The sequence below is a fragment of the Coregonus clupeaformis genome, chromosome 16 (assembly GCF_020615455.1).
Source record: "Coregonus clupeaformis isolate EN_2021a chromosome 16, ASM2061545v1, whole genome shotgun sequence".
NCBI classification, from domain to species: Eukaryota; Metazoa; Chordata; class Actinopteri; order Salmoniformes; family Salmonidae; genus Coregonus; species Coregonus clupeaformis.
The window spans coordinates 49,309,811-49,328,740 of NC_059207.1; the positions used below are offsets into that span (position 1 = coordinate 49,309,811).

The 18,930-nt window shown below is 43.0% G+C and overlaps 1 protein-coding gene across 3 annotated transcripts in view; it reads right to left on the reverse strand.

Moving 5' to 3' along the window:
- Nucleotides 1–18,930, reverse strand: part of unc5db (unc-5 netrin receptor Db) — a 226,528-nt gene that overhangs the window by 64,112 nt on the left and 143,486 nt on the right. For all 3 annotated transcript variants that reach the window (XM_041901390.2, XM_041901389.2, XM_041901391.2), the window contains exon 2: nucleotides 5,620–5,835. In XM_041901390.2, the coding sequence (XP_041757324.1) occupies nucleotides 5,620–5,835 (216 nt within the window). The remainder of the gene's footprint in view (nucleotides 1–5,619; nucleotides 5,836–18,930) is intronic.

The following is an 18,930-nucleotide window of genomic DNA, read 5'->3' on the forward strand; positions in this document are numbered from 1 at the left end:
CTTTACAAATAAAGAAAAACCCTTGAATGAGTAGGTGTGTCCAAACTTTTGACTGGTAGTGTAAGTAATCACACCCCTGAGTCAATGCTTTATACACTGAACAAAAATGTAAACACAACATGTAATGTGTTGGACACCCTCCAAAAAATATATAATAATATTTAAAAAATGTTGGTCCCATGTTACATGAGCTGAAATAAAAGATATGCACAAGAATTAACTAAAGGGCTCATGTAAATACACTACATTACCAAAAGTATGTGGACACCTGCTCATCGAACATCTCATTCCAAAATCATGGGCATTAATATGGAGTCGGTCCCCCCTTTGCTGCTATAACAGCCTCCACTCTTCTGGGAAGGCTTTCCACTAGATGTTGGAACATTACTGCAGGGACTTGCTTCCATGCAGCCACAAGAGCATTAGTGAGGTCGGGCACTGATGTTGGGCGATAAGGCCTGGCTCGCAGTTGGCGTTCCAATTCATCCCAAAGGTGACTCCCGAGTGGCGCAGTGGTCTAAGGCACTGCATAGCAATGCTAGCTGTGCCACTAGAGATACTGGTTCGAGTCCAGGCTCTGTCGCAGCCAGCCGCAACCGGGAGACCCATGGGCGGCGCACAATTGGTCCAGCGTCGTCCAAGGTAGGAGAGGGTTTGGCCGGCAGGGATGTGGGTTCGTTTCCCACGGGGGGCCAGTATGAAAAAATAAAATAAAAAAATAAAAAATATGACGTATGCATTCACTAACTGTAAGTCGCTCTGGATAAGAGCGTCTGCTAAATGACTAAAATGTAAATGTAATGTAAAATGTGTTCGATGGGGTTGAGGTCAGGGCCAGTCAAGTTCTGTGCAGGCCAGTCAAGGTTTTCCACACCAATCTCGATCAACCATTTCTGTATAGACCTCGCTTTGTGCACAGAAGCATTGTCATGCTGAAACAGGAAAGGGCCTTCCCCAAACTGTTGCCAGGAAGTTGGAAGCACAGAATCGTCTAGAATGTCATTGTATGTTGTAGCGTTAAGATTTCCCTTCACTGGGAAATCTTGGCATCCGCCAAACCCAGATTCGTCTGTCGGACTGCCAGATGGTGAAGCATGATTCATCACTCCAGAGAACGCGTTTCCACTGCTCCATAGTCCAATGGCGGCGAGCTTTATACCACTCCAGCCGACGCTTGGCATTGCGCATGGTGATCTTAGGATTGTGTGTGGCTGCTCGGCCATGGAAACCCATTTCATGAAGCTCCCGACGAACAACTCTTGTGCTGTCGTTGTTTCCAGAGGCAGTTTGGAACTCTGTAGTGAGTGTTGAAACCTACACGCTTCAGCACACAGCGGTCCCCTTCTGTGACCTTGTGTGGCCTACCACTTCGCGGCTGAGCCATTGTTGCTCCTAGATGTTTCCACTTCACAATAACAGGACTTACAGTTGACCAGGGAAGAAATTTGGCGAACTGACTTGTTGGCATCCTATGACGGTGCCACGTTGAAAGTCACTGAGCTCTTCAGTAAGGCCATTCTACTGCCAATGTTTGTCTATGGCGATTGCATTGCTGTGTGCTCGATTTTATACACCTGTCAGCAACGGGTGTGGCTGAAATAGCAGAATCCACTAATTTGAAGGGGTGTCCACATACTTTTGCATATATAGTGTATGAACAGAGCTTGTCAATCCAATCATTTCTTTCTTTCTTTTAAACCAAAGCTCACGTCATGGCTTGCAGCCGTCTGTTTAAATCCGAGGCACTGTGACATTGATTTTCTCAGTTATCTCTCCGCTGTTCAATTATGTATAGGCATGCTGACCCTATCAAAAAATCTATTACTGACAGGTAGGCAAGACCCCGCCTCATCCCAGAGGCCTCAGCACAGCTGTCTGTGGTCATCTCTAGTCATCCCACTCCACTCCATGGGGTCTGAAAAAAATTCTCATTGCTTAGAGAAATACCTGGACGGAGGTGTAAGCAGCTGTCTGGGTTCATTTGCCACGGTGATATTCAAATAGACATTTATTGACATTTAAACATAGACAAATTGGGACAGAAGTCCATTTTCCTTTAAGGTAGGAAGGTTAATTGAAAGGAAATGTTCCATGAGCAGCACTTAGTGACAGTACATTCTCAACTTATTACTTCACTTTGCTGGCTGACTTTAGTCTGTGGTCAGTCTCTGCTCTCCTCTCCTCCTAGCTCTCCTCTCCTCACCCCCTAGCTCTCCTCCCTGTGCCTCAGTCTGGCTAGATCAAGGGCATTGAAGCATTGCTTATCTGTGGTTCATTAGCCTGGTTGGTAAATAAGAGATGTTATAATCACGGTGCTCCTGTTGGCATTGAGGGCCAATGTCCTAATCAATAACATCAAATTCTTCATCGATCTGCTGTTCTGATTAGCTTGGCTTAATCCAACACTACACAATTTGGCTGTCCACTACAAGAGCAGGACAAAGCAACGTTGAGGATGTTGTTATCACTGGTGGTTATGAGTTTAATGCTGATAAAGCTAGCTGGCTATCCAGTGGGCCAGGCGTGAGGTGAGAACAGGACAATCTCAACCAGGCTCTTTTAATTGCAAATCCACCTGGGTCTCCTTCTGATACAGAACCCGTTGATTTCACAGCCTAGGCAAGGTAACATCGCAGGCGGTTAAGTGCAGGAGATTAAGAAAAAGTAATAATTGTTCTCTGAGATATAGCTTAAAGGCAGAGCAAGGTAAAAAAAAAAAAAAAAACATTTTCAAACACGGAGTGCTTGAATCAAAATCTGTGAAATTGCGTAGCGAGCGAAGATTATGTGTTAGGTTAAGTACCATGTGGGGAGGCAGTGCTCCGTCTGGAGGGAGCTCAACGAGCAGACAGTTATTCACTTGAGAATGCAGATGAGCTGAACAAGTATGAACCGAGTTAATGAATACAAAACAGCTTTCAAATCCTACATCAGACCTGATTTACTCGGGATTTACAGAGATCATATACTCCCTTTACAGTAGGAAAACATCACGATGGCGCTATGAAATAAAAAAGGATAATATCAAGTTTATAAGCTTATGAAATAAGCATTATGAGCCATTATGGTACTGCTAGGTGCTTTGTTGTAGAGAAGTTAACAGACACTGATTGGTCAATACGTCGTCAGACCCTATATACATGTCTACAGGTAGCCTTAACTAATATTACAACAACCATTTCCTCCAAATCCAGTGCAATTGTCATGCTTATTTAGTGCAATTCCCTTTATTTTGGTAATTTGCATAAAATGATTAAAATATAGTGCTCATGGTATCCATTTTCCATTTTTACAAAGAATTGATTGAATTTGTTTTCTTCTCCTGATGACAATAATTCATGATTTAGCAACAACAGATTTTTGTCCACAGTCCTCCTACCACCTAAAACATCCCAGTGTGATCTTTCCACTGTGTCAAAATGTTGAAGGGGAACAACAGGCACTTAACTTTTTGTTATTGCTAGATAATGCCCCATTCTCATCTCTGAAATCAATTAATTAGCTCGCCTCTTGCTAAGCAGTGGACGTAGCATAAAGCCAAACAGTGAACTATTCCCTCATACTTTTCCAATGCACTGCCTGAATCACACAGAGCAGAAATAGTAAAAGTTCTGACTTTCTTTTCCCCCATTATCAGTCACACAACAATTTCACAGCACAGCAATCACACAATAATGAACTTCCAGAAGCAATTAAACAGGCTTTACTGCAAAGGGACCTTCATGAATACCAGAAAGACGACTCCTCCTTTTGAGAAGCCACTAATCAGAACACATTCCAGTCGAGGTGTCACATCAGCTTTGTTTTCCCGGAAATCCCTTCAGGAAACAGAAGTGAAGTGAAGGCCTCTAATCAACACAACCTGCTCTAGGCTACGTCCCAAATGGTGCTCTATTCCCTACATAGTGTACTATGGGCTCTGGTCAAAAGTAGTGCATAGGGTGCCATTTGGGGCACAACCCTAGTTTGTTTTGCACGTCTCTATCTGACACCAGCCTGATCGGTCTCTAATTGGACTGAACATACGGGATCCATACTTGCGAACATTAGAAAAAGTTTAAATGTAAACTTTTCTCAGTCTCAAAATATGTATTAGACAATTAAAATCGTTGACATAGTTGCACGTGATCAAACGTTACATGTTAGCTGTTCCCATTAGATAACATGGTACATTTAGCCCCTCATTGATTATCCCTTACATATATAAGATATAGACGTGTAGGCCTACACTTACATGTACAACGCTTCATATGCATTATTATAATCATCCACTTCATCACGTTATTTGAATCGAGCATCGAGGACCAGCAGTGAACAGTTTTTCCTTAACAAAAATGCTTGATGCGAAGGGGGGTTCAAACCCACGGTTAATGTGCACTATCGTTTAAGAGTCAACCGCTTTAGCGGTGTGTGCCACCAGGAAGCAATGATGATGACATGTTTATGACAGCTATTTGACAAGTCCATAAGTCTTTTTTACGACGTACAATCAAAAATAAAAGGATGTATGGACCTCCTTTTTTGGGGGAAAAGCTCTTGGATATGTGTGAAACGGATTAGCAAAAACATAGGATTTTGTCATGTATGCAAAAACGTTCCTTTAGAATTGTTTCTTACATTAGTAGCCTAGTCAAGGATGCATCATGCAATATTGGCACTCTACACATGAGACAGACCAAGTGGAACAATTTGGAGGTTTAAAATGTCCCTCTGGTGGCCAAGTTGACCTATTTTAAGAAATACCATTGGTTTGTGGATATAAAGTCTAAGATCTTTGAAAGGCTGATGCAGAATTTGTTACAGGAAATAATCACTGCCACCTGCTCAGGTTAGCATAAGACTAAATGTGCCAGGTTATGTAATGGGAACAGCTAACATGTAGAGTTTTATCACGTGCAACTAAGTCAACAATTTTAATTGCCTGATGCAGATTACATTTAAACTTTTTCTAATCTTCGCAAGTATGGACCAACCATCTCCTTTATATCACTCTGCATGATTACTTCAACACACCTTCACAAATAACCTGTTGACATTATGACGGCAAGTTGGAGTGTTTGTTTTTTAAAGTTTAGGGTGCTGGATAGAATATGTAGTCAACAAAGCTATTTAATGTGGACTGTGGAGTTGCTTAACTGTCTTTGGAAACATCAAAAAGAACACTGACAAGTGCCTATAGACTGAAAAGTATCTGTAGTAACAATATGTACTGTACGTGTACAGTACTGCATCAAGTCTAAGAGGATCATAATCAAAATGTCATTACATAACTTCCCACAAGAAATATGCAGGCCCATGATTCCGCACATGGAATCCATATCCCCTCTCACTATGCAGTAGCTAGACAAGGAGGTGATAACAATGATACTTCTTAAACAGAATCAAATACAACATAGAATTATAGAATTATAGAATATAGGATGATCATGGGGTTATAGCCCTCATAATATAATTTAGACCTTTTATTCCAGTCTTCCCCTCTAATGAGGGACTGATTTAGACCTCGGACACCAGGTGGGTGCAATTAATTATCAGGTAGAACACTAAACCGGCAGTTCTCTAAACCTCCATGGTAGGATTTGAATGCCCCTGGATAATAGGATCTCTATGGCTTCTTACCAGTGTTCTGATCCATGTACTCTCGGGACACATGTTCATTCTGGTGCACCCATTCTCCATTGCACTTGAAGAAGATCTGCAGGGCAGGCACAGCCCGACACAGCAGCTTGATAGGGTTGCTTTTGATAATGTAGGCATCTTCTGGTTCCTTCAGGAAGTGAGGCAGGGTACCTGGGACTGACGGTAGGGAGTCTGGCAGGATGTCACCTGTGGCTCCTGCAAAGAGAGAGACTTGTTAGTTCAATCAATCAATTACATTTATTTTATAAATCCCTTTTTACATCAGCACAGCAGTTGTCACAAAGTGCTTTAGAGATACAGCAGATACCCAGCCTAAATTCCCAAAGAGAAAGCAATGCAGTGTTCTTCTGGGTGACTATGACTGACATTCAAAACAAAACCCAGGATAAAGCGCTGATAGATATGTTATAAAGATTTTAAAGCTGCATTATGTAACTTTTTCTAAGTCCAAAAGCTCCAAGTCGCTAGTTGTCATTCAATAGTAACAATATTGCGCCTCCAGCCTGCCTCAAAACCGCTATATTTGATTTGGCTGTCGGTTTGGATTTTCCTGGCAGATTTAGTGCTGCGCACAATGAATGACATTTTACATTCACATTTTAGTAATTTAGCAGACGCTCTTATCCAGAGCGACTTACAGGAGCAATTAGGGTTAAGTGCCTTGCTCAAGGGCACATCGACAGATATTTCACCTAGTCGGCTCGGGGATTAGAACCAGCGACCTTTCGGTTACTGGCACAATGCTCTTAACCACTAAGCTACCTGCCCCCACGAGCTCATTGCCTCAGACTGAGAAGATCTCAATTGCATACTCCTAGCGTCCTCTCTCCTCGCCTCCTTCTTAAAACCCATTGGATGAGAAAGCCAAACAGTCCCTCCCCCCTCTGACCTTCTCCACCAGTGGGTTTTGAGAAGGAGACGCGGAGAGAGGACGAGAGGAGTATACAATTGAGAATTTCCCAGAGATGGAAGAAAAATGGTATGCATATCCACATTTCGCTAGCGGAGAGATATGGCAGATGCGTGGAGCAAACGACATGTCCCAGCAGCTCCTTCATATAACCCAAAGAAACTGGGAAAAGGGAAAACAATAGAGCCCGGGCCAAGATGAGAGTGAACCTCGGATTTGCGCTCACAAACTGGAGAGGGCTAGCTAGTTAGCTAGCTAGCTAAGAGATTCAAAACCGACCAAGAAATGTTTCTGCTGAAAAGACATAGCTAGCCAGCTAATATATATTTCTAGATATAGTAATAAGTAATATCTCGCTTTTGCTATTTAGTTGTAAATATGTACAGTGGCTTGCGAAAGTATTCACTTCCCTTGGCATTTTTCCTATTTTGTTGCCTTACAACCTGGAATTTTTGGGGGGTTTGTATAATTTGATTTACACAACATGCCTACCACTTTGAAGATGCAAAATATTTTTTATTGTGACACAAACAAGAAATAAGACAAAAAAACAGAAAACTTGAGCATGCATAATTACTCAACCCACAAAGTCAATACTTTGTAGAGCCACCTTTTGCAGCAATTGCAGCTGCAAGTCTCTTGGGGTATGTCTCTATAAGCCTGGCACATCTAGCCACTGGGATTTTTGCCCATTCTTCAAGGCAAAACTGCTCCAGCTCCTTCAAGTTGGATGGGTTCCGCTGGTGTACAGCAATCTTTATGTCATACCACAGATTCTCAATTGAAATGAGGTCTGGGCTTTGACTAGGCCATTCCAAGACATTTAAATGTTTCCACTTAAACCACTCGAGTGTTGCTTTAGCAGTATGCTTAGGGTCATTGTCCTGCTGGAAGGTGAACCTTCGTCCCAGTCTCAAATCTCTGGAAGACTGAAACAGGTTTCCCTCAAGAATTTCCCTGTATTTAGCGCCATCCATCATTCCTTCAATTCCCAGTCCCTGCCGATGATAAACATCCCCACAGCATGATGCTGCCACCACCATGTGGGGATGGTGTTCTCGGAGTGATGAGAGGTGTTGGGTTTGCGCTAGACATAGCGTTATCCTTGATGGCCCAAAAGCTCAATTTTAGTCTCATCTGACCAGAGTGCCTTCTTCCATATGTTTGGGGAGTCTCCCACATGCCTTTTGGCGAACACCAAATGTTTTTGCTTATTTATTTCTTAAAGCAATGGAGTTTTTTCTGGCCACTCTTCCGTAAAGCCCAGCTCTGTGGAGTGTACGGCTTAAAGTGGTCCTATGGACAGATACTCCAATCTCCGCTGTGGAGCTTTGCAGCTCCTTCAGGGTTATCTTTGATCTCTTTGTTGCCTCTCTGATTAATTCCCTCCTTGCCTGGTCTGTGAATTTTGGTAGGTACCCCTCTCTTGGCAGGTTTGTTGTGATGCCATATTCTTTCTATTTTTTAATAATGGATTTAATGGTGCTCTGTGGGATGTTCAAATTTTAGGATATTTTTTTATAACCCAACCCTGATCTGTACTTCTCCACAACTTTGTCCCTTAACCTGTTTGGAGAGCTCCTTGGTCTTCATGGTGCCCCTTGCTTAGTGGTGTTGCAGACTCTGGGGCCTTTCAGAACAGGTGTATATATACTGAGATCATGTGACAGATCATGTGACACTTAGATTGCACACAGGTGGACTTTATTTAACTAATTTGTGACTTCTGAAAGTAATTGGTTGCACCAGATCTTATTTTGGGGATTCATAGCAAAGGGGGTGAATACATATGCACACACCACTTTTCCGTTATTTATTTTTTAGAATTTTTTGAAACAAGTTATTTTTTTCATTTCACTTCACCAATTTTGACTATTTTGTGTATGTCCATTACATGAAATCCAAATAAAAATCAATTTAAATTACAGGTTGTAATGCAACAAAATAGGAAAAACGCCAAGGGGGATGAATACTTTTGCAAGGCACTGTATGCAAGTGTTATAGCTACTATGGATTACTTGTTGTTTTCATGCCACATTAGCAGCTAGCTATCTAGTGACTGCGTCATTGGTTTGTTTAATTTGTTTAAAATGTTGCTTTGCTATTTAGTTTTAACAAACTATGACTATATGTATTCAAATCAAATCAAATTTTATTTGTCACATGCGCCGAATACAACAGGTGTAGACCTTACAGTGAAATGCTTACTTACAAGCCCTTAACCAACAATGCGGTTTTAAGAAAGAATACCCTAAAAAAGTAATAATAATTAAAGAGCAGCAGTAAAATAACAATAGTAAACTAACATAAGCGAGGCTATATACAGGGGGGCATCGGCACAGAGTCAATATGCATAGATAATAAACAGAGAGAAGCAGAAGTGCAAAAGAGTGGGGGGGTGCAAATAGTCTGGGTAGCCATTTGATTAGATGTTCAGGAATCTTATGGCTTGGGGGTAGAAGCTGTTTAGAATCCTGTTGGACCTAAACTTGTCGCGTCGGTACCGCTTGCCGTGCGGTAGCAGAGAGAACAGTCTATGAATGGAGTCTTTGCCAATTTAGGGCCTTCCTCTGACACCGCCTGGTATAGAGGTCCTGGATGGCAGGAAGCTTGGCCCCAATGATGTACAGGGCCGTACGCACTACCCTCTGTAGTGCCTCGCGGACGGAGGCTGAGCAGTTGCCATACCAGGCAGTGATGCAACCAGTCAGGATGCTCTCGATGGTGCAGCTGTAGAACCTTTTGAGGATCTGAGGACCCGTGCCAAATCTTCTCCTGAGGGTGAAAAGGTTTTGTCGTGCCCTCTTCACGACTGTCTTGGTGTTTTTTTATTAATGACCTTGTTATACTTCTGATGTCTGTTGTCTGAAAGCCACGAATCTGATTAGCTAGCTAGCTAACATTACTTCACTTCACACTACTGTACTGGCATGGAATAGCCATGATCATTATTTGACGAAAAAGCTCTAGTTAGAAAATATATTTGAACAAAAATATCGCTTCTATTTCAGTTATGAAAGGGATCAATCGACATCAACACCTACCAAGCGTTGTGTGTTTCCAGCCCCACCATTGTCGAGTATTGGAGCAGAAGTAAAAATGTATCATTGTATTTCCCCTAGCTGGCCAAGATTTTAAGTAATAATAAAGTGTACATCTTCTAATAATAGGCATCTATGTACACTTAGCAGCCAGTTTATTAGGTACACCAACCCGATCCCGAAAATGATTCGCTCCTACAGACAGTAAGTCACATGGCCGTGGCTTGCTAAAGAAAGCAGACAGACAGGCAATTGAGGTATTCAGTTACTGTTCGATTGAACGTTAGAATGGGCAAAACGAGTGACCTAAGCGTCTTTGAGCGTGGTATGATCATCGGTGCCAGGCACGCCTTTTCCAGTATCTCAGAAACGTCTAACCTCCGGGTCTTTTCACGCACGACAGTGTCTAGGGTTTACTGAGAATGGTGCGACAGAGAAAAAACATCCAGTCAGCAGCAGTCCTGTTGGTGAAAACAGCTCGATGAGAGCTCGAAGGAGAATGGCAAGAATCGTGCAGGCTAATAGGGAATGTTTTCCTGGCACACGTTAGGTCCCTTGACATCATTGAGCAACGGTTCCATGCCACGAAGAATTCAGGCTGTTCTAGAGGCAAAGGGGGGACCAACCCGGTACTAGATGCATGTACCTAATAATTTGGCCACTCAGTGTATCTACACTGTTTTACTTTGAGTATTGATGACATAATATCCCTATAGATTAGCCTACTGCACAGAGATATGACTATGTTGTTTCCTCATTTGAGCTGTCTGGCCGAGATGTAGACAGGCTGGAACCCTGGCAGCAGTTGAACTACAACCATCATAACCATCGTGCAGCTTTGGAGAATGCGGAGGGCAACAAGATCTAAGTGTTAGTCATCCTCTAGGTTGTGAAAAAGATTTGTATATGTAAAATGAACAAATATATATTTTCAACAGATACTACAGTTCTACACTAATACTAATGACATTCTATAGACAGTATCATATTGTATGAGTATTCGATCTTTCAGCTATATAAGAAGTCTACATAAGAAGACTCCCTGAAGTGCCACCAACAACGGCTGAGCTGCAGCAACTTCGAGGAGACGTCGCAACGCAGCACAGGATGCAGTTAGAGGGGAAGGACCTGAGCTGAGATTTGGTGGCTCTTTGGAATTTTAAAAACCTACAGAGTACTGAGAAATGTTGTTGAAAGAGGGGGACCTACAACCAAACATATAAATCATATGAAAATAAGGGAAGTTTGCGTGAGAAACAATAAACTTGTGAGAAAAAATATTTGTGCATTATTTATCTAGCATTTAGGCATCATTCTTGTACTTTTGGAATTGTTTTAGATTAATTTACAAATCTGTACTTTCTTCCTGTATATCTATGATCCTGAAGGTTTCCTACAAGAGGGTAGATATGCAGGAAGATGGATGGACTACTCTGTTGTAAATACAGTAAAGAAACAAGTCGGTCCGATTAGACAGATCAGGTCAAATAAAGGTTTATTAGGGAGCTAAACAAGAATACAAGGTAGTCTCTGTAACTTCAGTAACAAAAGCACAGCGTAAGGAAACAATTCTGATAAAGTACTGAACTGATATCACCCTACACTTACAAAGTAGTTGCATATACCTAGCATAGATGCCTAGTATAACCATGGCATATGAATAATAAAGTACAGTGTAGTCGTGGAAAGTATACAATTTATGTAAACATATTTGGTAGTAAATAAATAGAATAGCGCATTGGTGAAATGGCAGCAGTCGTGTGTTGTAAAGTGCAGGAGTCTTTAGATTGAAGTATTTGGCAGTCTGTGCAGTCATCTTAGCAGCCCTCAAGGTCTTCCTCTGCAATTATTTCTGAAGCCTTGCCTGTGCCCTTTCCTCTAGCTCCTTTGCTCACGGCACGACTCTTCAAAACTGGAATCGTACAGAAACAACACATGAACAACACTGTTAGCAATTTGTAATGATTGAATGTGTTGTCTATGATTAGGCTACATCATACTAATACCAATTTCTTTGGTGTAGGTTTACCACCGCTTGTCTACAGTCGTGGTCAAACGTTTTGAGAATTTCACAAGTATTGGTCTTCACAAAGTTTGCTGCTTCAGTGTTATGAGATATTTTTGTCAGATGTTACTACGGTATACTGAAGTATTATTACAAGCATTCCATAAGTGTCAAAGGCTTGTATTGACAATTACATTAAGTTTATGCAAAGAGTCAATATTTGCAGTGTTGACCCTTCTTTTTCAAGACCGCCCTGGCATGCTGTCAATTAACTTCTGGGCCACATCCTGACTGATGGCAGCCCATTCTTGCATAATCAATGCTTGGAGTTTGTCAGAATTTGTGGGTTTTTGTTTGTCCACCCACCTCTTGAGGATCGACCACAAGTTCTCAATGGGATAAAGGTCTGGGGAGTTTCCTGGCCATGGACCCAAAATGTCGATGTTTTGTTCCCTGAGCCACTTAGTTATCACTTTTGCCTTATGACAAGGTGCTCCATCATGCTGGAAAAGGCATTGGTCGTCACCAAACTGTTCTTGGATGGTTGGGAGAAGTTGCTCTCGGAGGATGTGTTGGTACCATTCTTTATTCATGGCTGTGTTCTTAGGCAAAATTGTGAGTGAGCTGAGAAGCAACCCCACACATGAATGGTCTCAGGATGCTTTACTGTTGGCATGACACAGGACTGATGGTAGCGCTCACCTTGTCTTCTCCGGACAAGGTGTTTTCCGGATGCCCCAAACACTCGGAAAGGGGATTCATCAGAGAAAATGACTTTACCCCAGTTTCTCAGCAGTCCAATCCCGGTACCTTTTGCAGAATATCAGTCTGTCCCTGATGTTTTTCCTGGAGAGAAGTGGCTTCTTTGCTGCCCTTCTTGACACCAGGCCATCCTCCAAAAGTCTTTGCCTCACTGTGCGTGCAGATGCACTCAAACCTGCCTGCTGCCATTCCTGAGCAAGCTCTGCACTGGTGGTGCCCCGATCCCGCAGCTGAATCAACTTTAGGAGACGGTCCTGGCACTTGCTGGACTTTCTTGGGCGCCCTGAAGCCTTCTTCACAACAATTGAACCTCTCTCCTTGAAGTTCTTGATGATCCGATAAATGGTTGATTTAAGTGCAATCTTCCTAGCAGCAATATCCTTGCCTGTGAAGGCCTTTTTGTGCAAATCAATGATGACGGCACGTGTTTCCTTGCAGGTAACCATGGTTAACAGAGGAATAACAATGATTTAAAGCACCACCCTCCTTTTAAAGCTTCCAGTCTGTTATTCTAACTCAATCAGCATGACATAGTGATCTCCAGCCTTGTCCTTGTCAACACTCTCACCTGTGTTAATGAGAGAATCACTGACATGATGGCAACTGGTCCTTTTGTGGCAGGGCTGAAAAGCAGTGGAAATGTTTTTTGGGGATTAAGTTAATTTTCATGGCAAAGAGGGACTTTGCAATTAATTGCAACTCATCTGATCACTCTTCATGATATTCTGGAGTATATGCAAATTGCCATCATCAAAACTGAGGCAGCAGACTTTGTAAAAATTAGTATTTGTGTCATTCTCAAAACTTTTGACCACGACAGGATATCATAAATGACAGTTTGAAAAAAAAATACCTAGCTTATTAGCTTGCAAGTAGATAGATAGCTAGCTAGGTACTACCATAGTTCTTGAGAATCCAAGGCAAGGGACCATACCAATGATGGGCCATACCCAGTACAGTAGTATTGTCAGAAGGACAAAGGTCTGCCGATGCATGCTAAAGCCAAAGTGTTCTGTAAATGCAGAGCTATGAGAGTCAAAATGCATTGTTTTACACTGCTTTTCCACAAGTTTGATAGCTAGCTAATGTACCAAGTTAACTTGCTAGCTAACGTCAGATTGCTATCTAATCTTTTAAGAGAAACTGTAGCTAAAATGAAAAAATAACAATTATACCCAGTGTATCATGTTTTTACCTGTTCTCAAGACATTGTAAAATGTAAATTATGCATATTCCTTTTTTAAAATTGTGTCCATAGCTGTTATCTATCGCATCCACTTTCAGTCTCGAATCTCCACCAGCCTCAGAGCGGATGTTGATGTACTACGTCAGTGGTCACCAACCGGTCGATCACGATCGACTGGTCGATCTCCAAGGCATTCATAGTCAGTAGCCAATGATTTCTGTATTTGTCTCCTACTGTTGGCAGTAGGTGCACCTGATTCAGCTGCCCTGCATGCCGGGTAGGCGAAGTGTTCCCATTTTGAACCATTTTATATGTCTGAAGGCACAAATTCTGCCTTTCCGGCGGGCCCGGAGAGCAAATCAAGTGCACTATAGACATATCGTTGACCAATCGGATGGCTCAGATTACTGTGTCTGCAGGTGTAAAAGAAAGCTACAGCAAAGTTGATACTGTGAGATTTCAAAACATTTAAAACCATGACTAGAGAGATTCAATGAATACAGCAAAGAGCTGCTGTTTTTATGAGTGAGTTCATTACATTTACATTTACATCATTTAGCAGACGGTCTTATCCAGAGCGACTTATAAATTGGTGCATTCAATTTATGATAGCCAGTGGGACAACCACTTATTTTATGGGGGGGTGGGGGAGGGGGTAGAAGGATTACTTTTATACTATTCCAGGTATTCCTTAAAGAGGTAGGGTTTCAAGTGTCTCCGGAAGGTGGTCAGTGACTCCGCTGTCCTGGCATCGTGGGGGAGCTTGTTCCACCATTGGGGTGCCACAGCAGCGAATAGCTTTGACTGGGCTGAGTGGGAACTGTGCTTCCGTAGAGGTAGGGGGGCTAGCAGGCCAGAGGTGGATGAACGTAGTGCCCTCGTTTGGGTGTAGGATCAGAGCCTGAAGGTAAGAAGGTGCCGTTCCCCTCACAGCTCCGTAGGCAAGCACCATGGTCTTGTAGTAGATGCGAGCCTCAACTGGAAGCCATTGGAGTGTGCGGAGGAGTGGGGTGACATGAGAGAACTTGGGAAGGTTGAACACCAGACGGGCTGCAGCATTCTGGATAAGTTGTAGGGGTTTAATGGCACAGGCAAGGAGCCCAGCCAACAGCGAATAATCCAGACGGGAGATGACAAGTGCCTGGATTAGGACCTGTGCCGCTTTCTGTATAAGGTAGGGTTGTACTCTGCGAATGTTGTAGAGCATGAACCTGCAGGATCGGGTCACCGCTTTGATGTTAGCGGAGAACGACAGGGTGTTGTCCAGGGTCACGCCAAGGTTCTTTGCACTCTGGGAGGAGGACACAATGAAGTTGTCAACCGTGATGGCGAGATCATGGAGCGGGCAGTCCTTCCCCGGGAGGAAGAGCAGCTCCGTCTTGCCGAGGTTCAGCTTGAGGTGGTGATCCGACATCCACACTGATATGTCTGCCAGACATGCAGAGATGCGATTCACCACCTGCGTATCACAAGTCGCAAGATTTCATCTGGAGAGAGAGGGGAGAAAGAAGTCTCCCGAGTGGCGCGGTGGTCTAAGGCACTGCATCGCAGTGCTAGCTGTGCTACTAGAGATCCTGGTTCGAATCCAGGCTCTGTCGTAGCCGGCCGCGACCGGGAGACCCATGGGGCGGCGCACAATTTGTCCAGGGTAGAGGAGGGAATGGCCGGCAGGGATGTAGCTCATTTGGTAGAGCATGGCGTTTGCAACGCCAGGGTTGTGGGTTCGATTCCCACGGGGGGCCAGTATGAAAAATAAAAAATAATGTATGCACTCACTAACTGTAAGTTGCTCTGGATAAGAGCGTGTGCTAAATGACTAAAATTTAATGTCAAAGCATAGGGTAGGGCAGGACCAACGGTGTCATTTGACTTAATGAGGATCGGATGTCGTCAACCTTCTTTTCAATATGGTTGACGAAGTCATCCACAGAAAGGGGGGAGGAGGAGGAGGATTCAGCACGGAGGAGAAGGTGGCAAATAGCTTCCTAGGGTTAGAGGCAGAGGCTTGAAATTTAGAGTGGTAGAAAGTGGCTTTAGCAGCGGAAACAGAGGAAGAGAATGTAGAGAGGAGGGAGTGAAAAGATGACAGGTCCGTAGGGAGTCTAGTTTTCCTCCATTTCCCCTCGGCTGCCCGGAGCCCTCTTCTGTGAGCTCGCAATGAGTCGTCAAGCCACGTAGCATGAGGGGAGGACCGAGCCGGCCGGGAGGATAGGGGACATAGAGAGTCAAAAGATGCAGAAAGGGAGGAGAGGTGGGTTGAGGAGGCAGAATCAGGAGATCGGAGGGAGAAGGATTTAGCAGAGGGAAGAGATGATAGGATGGCAGAGGAGAGAGTAGCGGGAGAGAGAGAGCGAAGGTTGCGACGGCACATTACCATCTGAGTAGGGGCAGAGTGAGTAGTGTTGGAGGAGAGCGAGAGAGAAAAGGATACAAAGTAGTGGTCGGAGACTTGGAGGGGAGTTGCAGTGAGATTAGTAGAAGAACAGCATCTAGTAAAGATAAGGTCAACCGTATTGCCTGCCTTGTGAGTAGGGGGGGACGGTGAGAGGGTGAGGTCAAAAGAGGAAAGGAGTGGAAAGAAGGAGGCAGAGAGAAATGAGTCAAAGGCAGACGTAGGGAGGTTAAAATCACCCAGAACTGTGAGGGGTGAGCCATCCTCAGGAAAGGAACTTATCAAGACGTCAAGCTCATTGGGAACCTGGAGGGCGATAAATGACAAGGATGTTAAGCTTGAATGGGCTAGTGACAGCATGGAATTCAAATGAGGAGATAGACAGATGGGTCAGGGGAAAAAGAGAGAATGTCCACTTGGGAGAGATGAGGATTCCTGTGCCACTGCCGCGCTGACCAGATGCTCTCGGGGTATGCGAGAACACATGATCTGACGAGGAAAGAGCAGTAGGAGTATTAGTGTTTTCTGTGGTAATCTATGTTTCCGTCAACGCCAAGAAGTCGAGGGACTGGAGGGTAGCATAGGCTGAGATGAACTCTGCCTTGTTGGCCACAGAACGGCAGTTCCATGTAAATACATTTACTCAGCACTGTCAACACTTTTTATTCAACACTTTTATAAGTCATAAAATGTATGATCACTCAGATGTGCCTCATAAGCAATACAACAACTGATCTATTCCCGGTGTGATCATGTAGCCTACATAAAAAATGTTGGTCTGAAAAGAACAACGATGCATTGGCAGGGCTATTCAAGCAAAGCCAATTTGCGGTGATAATGTATTGGACCTATAGCCTACTGCATAAACCTCATTGCTACAGTATAGTTTTAATAGGATAATGTTGCATAGGCATACGTTTTTTAAGTAATCTTCAAAAAAAATCTGAGCGGTAGATCTCGCCTGGCATTTTGACTCAAAGTGATCTCGACTCAGAAAAGTGACAACTGTACTATGTCATTCATGAGAGTCATCTATGAGAGAGTCATCTATGAGATTCTGGGAAATCGTGTTCAAATTTAGAAAAAATACTGTATTCTTGTCAGAGGGGTCTCCAAAAGCACCTGTACACACATAGTTAAAGCTGCACTGTGTAACTAACATTTTGAACTAAAGGTAAGTAATATAAACTACTCTACTATGATGTGCCATAGAATTAAATTATGTTTGGAAAATTATATGCCTGGAAAATAATTAATCTCAAAGAGGTGTCACTGGTCTATAGGAAAAACAGATTTTTCACATACTGAGGCAGTACTTTGGATTCACTACTCTCCCCATGTTCATATTGAAAATCTGTAATTTCCCCACAGACAATGTTCACATTTCTCATTCATCATACATAAACATTGTCGAAAAAGAAGAATACATGGAGAACAATTCAAGCAATTCTCTTCCACATTAGTCGAAATCAGTCTATTCAGGGCAATTTGTAGATGAATGAAATCAGAATAGACCACCAAACGCAGGCATTGGGCGAGGACTGATTACCAGCACTGTGACTGTTGAGCCTGAATGCATCTTATCTCTGCCGCAAGCCCTCCTCTTTGTGCACAGAAGGTCTTTGTGCAGATGCCCAATATGTCCCTACGTGAGCACACAATTCATACCAGGTTATTCCTTCAAGTCAGTTTGGCAAGCAGCTGGAAAAGGTTTGCTTGCCATTGTGCGTTAGATTACCTCATCAATTTAACAAAGAGGGGGGAAACATTGATCTAACAAACAGTCTAAACAATATGAGATGGGATTATAGTTCAAGATAGATCTGGGATGCAACCCAAATGGCACCCTACTGTATTCCCTTAATAGTATTCCCTTTATAGTGCACTACTTTTGACCAGAGACCTATGGGCTATAAAGGGAATAGGGTGTCATTTTGGACGCAGTCCTGGACTCTTCATATGAAGCCTCTAGTTCAGGGAGAGCCCTCTACATCACTGCTAGGCCCAGAACAATAAGGAGGAACAGCATGCCATTGCTGGGCTTCATCCCAGAATCGCTGGGCTTGATCCCTCAATCCCATCAAGGACGATACGGATAAGCTATTCAGAGCTTTAAAAGCCTATGAAAGCTATTATGCCCCACCATCAAAACCAATTCTGTCCACTGAAATCGAATCGTCCGGCCCCACTTTCCACCACCACCTCCCATGAATTTTGTTGTGTCTAATAGATAAATGAATGAATGAACGCATAGGCTATAGTGCACTCACAAATGCAGTAAACACACAGACAATAGTGTAAACACAACAAAACATCTGAGTACAGGACTCAGTACATAAGGTCTTCTAGGGATTTAAACTTTCATAAAAGGACCCTGGACTTTTGGAGATAGGATTTTGTAATGTCTTTTTACACAACATTTTTACGATTTGACGCACACAGTTTGCCAAGCCAATTCTATGGTTATTGTCTGTAGCCAGAAGGGCCTTGAGCACCAAATGCTTTTTTATGAAGGGGAAAATACATATTTGTAAGTTGCCATTCTGACAAAGAAATTGACTAATTCCAATAACAGTAATGATGCAGACAATTACATTGATGGAATCTACAATCTATCTGCACTATTAAAGCTGATAAACCGCCCAGTGAAAAAATAAAAAATAAGAAACAACAGTGTCCTGACGAGAGAGCACATTTTCTATGCAAGGCGAAATCGCGCTTCATTAGCTCATTGTTATGGATGTATCCAAATAAATGTTACTAGAAAACAGCTTAAACAAATGCAAATGCAGCTACTTGTCACACCCTGGCTCTGGGACTCTATATGTTGAGCCAGGGTGTGTTCTTTCTGTTGTGTTTATTTCTATGTTGGCCAGAGTGACTCCCAATCAGAGGCAACGAGTGTCAGCTGTCGTTGGTTGTCTCTGATTGGGAGCCATATTTAAACTACCGGTATCTGTTTTCCCTTTGTGTGTGTGGGTTCTTGTTCCGTGT